The sequence below is a fragment of the Carassius auratus genome, chromosome 9, assembly GCF_003368295.1.
Source record: "Carassius auratus strain Wakin chromosome 9, ASM336829v1, whole genome shotgun sequence".
Lineage (NCBI taxonomy): Eukaryota > Metazoa > Chordata > Actinopteri > Cypriniformes > Cyprinidae > Carassius > Carassius auratus.
In genome coordinates, this window is record NC_039251.1 from 801,323 (window position 1) to 808,499 (window position 7,177).

Genomic DNA, 7,177 nt, shown 5'->3' on the forward strand with positions numbered 1-7,177 from the left:
AGTAGGTCTTTTCAAATATAATCTTTCAGGATTGTACATGCACTATGCACTTAATATTTTACTAGCTTCACCATTAAGAACCATGGCTGGTTTTGTTCGTTGGTGATTGGTTCATGCGTTATATCCCGTCACTTGTTTCGTGTGCCTTTGCAAATCAGTTTGAATGAACAATATAATGGCAAAAATGGGAAGGCTAATTTTTTAAAAGTTGCTGTTTGTTATGATCTGTGGGTTGTAATTAGTAAAGTGCTCTTTTTTTGTTGCCAAAATCAAGTTTTTATTTCGCAATAACTAGAAATTATTATTAAGCCATAATTTCGTAAACTAGCTAGTTAACTGTATGACATACTTAAATCAGCACCAAAAATGTATACTCACAATGTTCAATACAATATGTGACTCAAGTTGAAAGTATATGAAAGTTTACTCCTTTACATCCCTCAGGATATTCCTCGACGTGTCCCAGAATGACAACACAGCACTCAGACGCATGAACCTGCGCTCTTTCCTCATGGCGCCGCTTCAGCGGGTGACCAAGTACCCATTACTGTTAAGTCGCATTAGCAAGGTCACCAACGAATGTCACCCAGACTACTCTCGCTTAAAAGAGGCCAAGAGCCGCGTGGAGTCCCATCTAGAGCACATCAACATGAAGACCAAACAGGAGGGAACCGCCACATGGTCCTTGCGCTCTTTCCGACGTGACAGTCGCAAGAACCGAGAAGTCATTAACATTGAGATGAGAGAGCTGTCGATGAAGACGGTGGGCTGGACACGAGAGAGCACACGCTTCATCATGGAGGGGCCACTTCAACTGGCGCAGCCCGCCGATGGCCAGTGGCTTAAGAAGGGGAGCAAATCCCTCAAATTCCAGAACATTCAGAGTTTACTCATGGTACGCACCCTGCGCAATACAGACACGGTGACTGAAGGGAGTCTGGAGACCTTAGAGACGGTGCAGGACGGTGTACTGGTGCTCATCAAGGACAAGAGCAGCGGGAAGTTCACTGTGTTACGGGAGCCAATCCATCTGGCAAACTGCGTGGTATCCACCGACGCCGACTGTGAAGACACCTTCGAGGTGCTGGACATCCGACGCGAGGCCTTAGTTTTCCGTGCGTCTGACAAACCTCGCACTCAGCAATGGTTTCGTCAGATCAAGAGATACGCTTGTGATTTGGGATCCTGGAGAAAGAGACGCAATGCACTCCCTAATATCATGATTAACACGACCCAGAGCCGGTCTTGAGACTGAGCCCTCAGCAACACATCCCTTCCCAGTATAACTTTGATGTAAATAATTGAAAAAAAAAAATTTAAATCAATATTTGTTGAGCAAACAGTATTTGTGTGGGAGAACCGTATCTAAGTAGATAGTTAGGTTCTCCACCAATGGACTTTTAAATTGCAAGGTTTTACTGTGATTTGACTGGAAATTAATATAGACTGCAGGAGGGCACTTTGTATGAGTGGAAAGCAAGTAAATGACATTTGGGAAGAGGAAAAACCCACTGTCAAGCAAAAAGTAATGCCCTTTGGCATACCAAAATGAGGGCCTTGTTGGGCGCCTCACTGCTGCACTTGTAAAACACTGATTGTACAACCAGTTTTCTACTGAAAAGAAAAGTGGTATTTGTGATAAGCACGAAGGAACATGTTTGTTATTGGATGGACTTTATGTGGACTTTTTAGTATGCACAACAGAAACCTATGGAAACCTGTGTTTAAGTATGAAGACTGAGGTAAAACTGGGTTTTTTTTCGGATTATTGTAATTCCCCTTTTCCTCTCTCTCTCTACCATTAGCATCTATTCCCACTGCCATTCAGGAGCAGTTCTCATTTTTGTATCACTGTGCTGGTTTACAAAACAGCAATAATCTTTATTGTATTATGTAGCAGCAGTCAAGCTGTTTTTATTCACAGGTAGCCATATTCTTGTGATCAGTGATGTAAGCAAAGATTTTTGGTATGTTTTCTCCACAGTCTAATGAGGGTGTAGCACCATGTATTATCATTGCCACATTAAAGGTTGTGCTGAAACCATCTGTGGCAATACATACTTTAAATAGAAAACTGTCAGTTGGATGTTTTCCCCCAAAAATTCTGAAGCATATAATTAAAAATTTTGTTTTCTTTGCGATCTCTGTTGGGGAGGAAATATGTGCCTTTGTTTCTTTGATACTGAATGAGTCCTAAGTACTATTTTGTTCAAGTTTTTCCTCTACTTTTACCTACGAATCAGGCCTTCTGTCAAATTGAGAAACAGATGTATCATTTTTCAGTAGCTGCTATTATTTTCTGGCTTCCCGTTGATATACAGACTGTGCTTTATGAAAACTCATTAAATGTTAACCGTTTTTGTTTGATGCACTTTAACACGAAGGTCCTACAACTGGAGTGAGGACATTGTTCTGCAGTTTACAAAGCTTTACTGTACTTTGTTTTAAAGCTTGTTTTAGCTTTAAGAGAAAAAGAACCACAGTTGACTTCAGCAATAGCAATCAATCACAGTCATTCTGGTCTCTCTGTATGTATAAACTCAATAGTGATGGGTAAAATTGTCACGGTCACTGGATTTAGGTGTTTAGGTTTCAACATGAATATTTACCGTTTATTCCAATGGCACTGATACTGTTAAATATATCATACTGTAGCTTCCACATTACACAATGAAAAGAATTGAACCTGCCAGAGCTGAGACCAATCCAGAGACTGAGACTGAGACCAATCCAGCTGTTAAATACTTTTTTCCATTCTTAAAAATCCTAATTTAATATTTTTTGTGTGTGTGTGTGTAAAATATTGTGAATTACAATTAAAAATGAAAGTATCCTTCTCTCTCAACTGATTCCATATTTTCTGAGAACATTATTATGTGAATCTTTATTATATAACATTAGTGAACAAGCGAATGGTTTTCCAGTGGAAAGTTGAACCACCACATGAACATAGGCATTTCAACTTCAAATACTCAGAAAAGATAAGAAATCTCTCTCTGAGAAATCTGTCTTTGGGGAGAAACGAAGAATACAAAGCAATATTGCAGAGAATTTCTTTTTAACCATTTTAAGTAAAAGCCCCCCAAAACCACTGAAAGAGCAGATAAGAAATGCACCCACAAAGAAGCCACAACAAGAAGAGCAATAAAAAAAAAAGTAAATGCACTAAGAATCCACAAACTAAATAGGGAGAAACATAAAGGTTGCCATAAACCTTTACAAAGGAATACAAATGCGTTGTCAGTTTGTCCTTTGAAAACATTTGTTCGGAAGGTTTTAGTGTTATCTTTCCATAGCTCTTCCCAAAACGACACTATCTGCAGATTTAGCATGCATAACAATATAAATGCCAGAACAAAAGGAAAGAAACATATGAACCGAAAAGCAGAAGTGATAAACCAGCGGTCAAATTTGCACTAATAAATCACTTTGCTCTCAAGTAATAATCAAACAATTAGCATTCTATCATTATTTACTCTTCCTCACGTAGTTCCAAACCTAAAGTTCTACTGTGCATCACATAAGAGATATTGAAGATGTTTACAGTCATTTTTTCCACATAACTAAAGTCAATGGGGTCCAAAACAACACTGGACCTCTGTTGACTTCGTATGGATAAAAACATATTGTGTTCCCAAGAAGAAAATAAGTCGGACAGGTTTGGAGTGACATTGAGGTTGAGTAAATAATAATTACTGGATGAACTAAAATACATGAAAGTATAAATATGTACACACAGCAAACCAGTGGTTAAAGGAAACCACTAGATGATTTAACGATTGAATATGTTTTTACGGCATTGAACTAAACAGTTTGGCACATGTACACCTTTGCAAGATATGTTATGGTATAATGTGATTTGAACAGAAAAGTTTTACATTCCAGAAAAGTGCTTGGTTATGAAACCCAATCTAACAAATCAATGAGCATAGGTGTGTGTCAAATGTAATATTTCTATAGTTTAACATCAAGAAAATGTCTTGATGTCTCAACTGGACATAAAGCCACAAAACAGGCACGGAACTTTGATTTTAACAGCATTTTTTAAGTATCTTCCACCCAAAAATGTTTTTATTCCTTCTTGTTTAACTGCACAATGATTCACAAGAGACATGGCCAAGACAAAAACATCAATAATAGTAAAAAGCATCCAACTCCCCCCCCCCCCCCCCCCCACAACAAAAAAAAAAAAACAGGCAAAAAATGCATCTGTACATAAGCATCTCTCAACAAAAGTGAGAAAGAGAAGATCTCCTCACTAAAACCTGAACTAATCTCAGTCTTTGAGGACAGGTGGCTTAAAAGAAAAAAAAAAAGATATCGCCCAAGGCTGCTGGGGCTTCAAGACCTCCATTCCCTCCCCTCTTCCTCCGCTAACTTGCTCGCAGACAGGTTTAACCACTCTTCCAGTTGTGGAGAATCCCAGCAAGGGTAGTGCCCCGCAGCCGCTTGCATTCCCACACCTCCTCTTACTTATCTCCTCCGGACTCCTGCTCCTTGGCAAGGCCTCGGATGGAGAGATCGTACACCACCTCCTCGATCTTCTTCACATCATACTTGAGGCCGTCATAGCGCTTGCGAAGAGGGTCGTTTTTTAAGTTAAGCAACCGAAAGCCAGAGTCAAGTTCATTGATAAAGTTTGAGATCCTAAGCGGACGTCCATAGTCACCAGCGGTCACGCTGTTCACTGCCAGCCTCGACTAAATGGAAAAAAAACAGGTACATTGTGCTTTTAATTGCATTCGCATTCCTTCCGCTCTTGCCAAAGTTTATTTCACATCAAGAAGGCAAAAACCACAATAATGCCCCGAAATATCATAAATGCACATCTGCATGCTCAAGTTAATAGAACTGCACCCTGAAAACTTAATTTTTCCATTCTGCTGCTCACATCTGAAGTTGTTTTTAACACATCATCAAATGTGATTGAAACTTAATTCTGGTTGCCACTTGTCATAAAATTCTACCTGAACCTGAAATGTTTGTTCACCAGTGTTTAGATTCTGAAAAAAATTAGACATCGAGTCTGCATTAAATGCAGATCAACGGTATGCTCTATAGGATAACTTTATACAATTATAATTACAAACTTGCTCAGTATGACTTCCTACACTTACATAAGTGTGATTTATTGCCCAAAAAAGTGAAAACCAAAAATTATAGTTAAAGATGAATACCACTGATAGCGTTATTTTTTCACTAGAGTAAATGGGGCCTTGGGAAAATTACTGTTTCTATAGCAACCTGAGATTTTAACGGCAGCTGCAGTAACGCAATGATTTTATCAATTGGCAAATGGCTCTTTTACAGAAAAGGCAGGACTATTCCACTATATTGTGTGTTGCACTTTCTCCAATTCGTAAATAATATGAGTACACCATCTTCGGAAATACATTGTCACACCACAAGCCCCGCCCATCAGCGGTCATTCGCTTAATGACTGACATTTGTCTACACTGAATGAGAGCGTGGGGTCAAAACCCATTATAATCATTGACCCTTTCTACACTGGACACAGTATAAAGGAACTTGTTCCATTTCTGATGTACTCAACACATTTGAGTCTGCTGACAACAGGACAAATGGAAGAGTAAAGCATGTTCATTGTCATGCATTTATGTCTCTGTACAGCCTTCAAAAGGATCCCAGCGTCAGAAACAAGTGGATGGTTTTATTTTAATGCCACCTACTTGCATAGAATAGTGAGAGGACGGTGATATTGTTTCCTATGCAATGATGTTAGCCAATAAAAACAGTAGCTGTTTACTGAGAAGCCTTAAAGGACACAGCCCTTAAAAAACGTTTTATTTTATTTTAATGTAAATGAACTTAAAGGAACATATTTAAATAAATAAAAAATCCATGTCTTGATACCTTTAATGTAAAGTTAATGTAAGCATGTGTGTTTAAATATAGTAGCAGGTACATCAATGCTGCTAAAGAGGATTCATTTGGTAGTTTTAATGAATTTGAGGGAAAAAACACTTACCAGCTCACTGGCCAAAATAAGAACTCCTGCAAGATAGTCTTCCACATCCAAATGAAACCCTTTTTCTCTGTCGACTTCAACTGCGTATGTGTAACAATCAATCTACAACAGTCTCACAAGTATTTAAGATAGAGACAATATAAATAAACGTGAACATTACATACTTGCAAGTATTTTTGCCACTTCCTCACGTGTAACCAAGGACTCGCTTTCCAGGTATACCACAAAAGCAGCAAGGAAGGCAAGTCGTTGAAGAACAAATCTCCAGTGTTCATGATACCTACGGAAAGATGAGGATGTGCCAGTCTTTAATATAATTATGAAGGCTAGAAGCATGATCAATTCAATCACTAAAGGAAAAAAAATAATTTAAGAGGCATCTACACTAACCGATAGTACTGTTCCACAGGGAACTTCGTTTTCAGCTCTCCAGTGTGGTTTCTTACAGTGCAGAACAGCTCTCTAGCCTTCAAACACTTGCTGGGAACTGGTCGAGGGAGTGAAAATCTATTAGAAAAGACATTAGGTAAACAAAAAGATCAAGTATTTTAACTTACTGTCTTTGAAACCGCTTGGTTGATGGACACTTTGAAGAACAGTGAGGATCTCTCTCGCTGTCTGCTCCAGAACTTGGACAACCTTTCTTATGTCCTACAGGAAGAGCACAGAAAGATAAATTAACAGCAAAATTCAAAAAGAGATTAGCAGAACTTTCTGCCTAGACTTTGACATCCGTTGCACATTACTATATCTAATTCAGAAGTAACAAATAGTTATGCTGTGAATATAACTGAGAAATCAATAATTTACGCAGAGGATCTGCGACACTTGCATAAAAAAACAAACAAATTTCACGTTGCTTTTTTTTTCTCCAAGGAAATCTTTTTTACGTGTAAGTGCAGTTGTGTACCTCTCGAATATCTTGATCGGCACTCAAAAATCCTTGGATGTAGCTAAACATCTCCGTTACAGACATCTTCAAATGTGCTGGCTTATGCGTCGCTCTTTACTGTGACCAGCTGCTCCAAAAATATACACTATTATGATAGTGTATGGATGTAAACGGATAAAAAAAAAGAGTTTATTAATCGTCGTGATCGCGAATCAAACAGTCTGTTATAATTGGACTCATCAGCATGCACGTTTACATCTGCCCCTCCTCAGTTCGTCGCAATATAATGACGCAAT

General features: G+C 38.6%; 2 protein-coding genes across 2 annotated transcripts in view; one reads left to right on the forward strand and one right to left on the reverse strand.

The window, feature by feature from the left end:
* Positions 1 to 4,166, forward strand: part of LOC113108129 (uncharacterized) — a 36,619-nt gene extending 32,453 nt beyond the window's left edge. The window contains exon 9 of the mRNA XM_026270963.1: positions 423 to 4,166. Within this exon, the coding sequence (XP_026126748.1) occupies positions 423 to 1,249 (827 nt within the window). The 3' untranslated portion in view covers positions 1,250 to 4,166. The remainder of the gene's footprint in view (positions 1 to 422) is intronic.
* Positions 2,850 to 7,177, reverse strand: LOC113108128 (translin-like). The gene is made up of 6 exons (XM_026270962.1): positions 6,900 to 7,177; positions 6,547 to 6,640; positions 6,380 to 6,476; positions 6,154 to 6,269; positions 5,990 to 6,069; positions 2,850 to 4,700 (listed from the first exon to the last, which is right to left on the reverse strand). The coding sequence occupies exons 1-6, from the start codon at positions 6,963 to 6,965 to the stop codon at positions 4,470 to 4,472; spliced, it is 684 nt and encodes a 227-aa protein (XP_026126747.1). The 5' UTR covers positions 6,966 to 7,177; the 3' UTR covers positions 2,850 to 4,469.

Coding starts and splice junctions, on each gene's coding strand:
- LOC113108128 (XM_026270962.1), bottom strand. CDS start 6,965: ATGTCTGTAACGGAGATGTTTAGCTACATCCAAGGATTTTTGAGTGCC. Junction 6,270..6,379: donor CCTGTGGAACAGTACTATCG/GTTAGTGTAGAT, acceptor ATCTTTCCGTAG/GTATCATGAACACTGGAGAT. Junction 4,701..5,989: donor TTATTTTGGCCAGTGAGCTG/GTAAGTGTTTTT, acceptor TTTTCCATTTAG/TCGAGGCTGGCAGTGAACAG.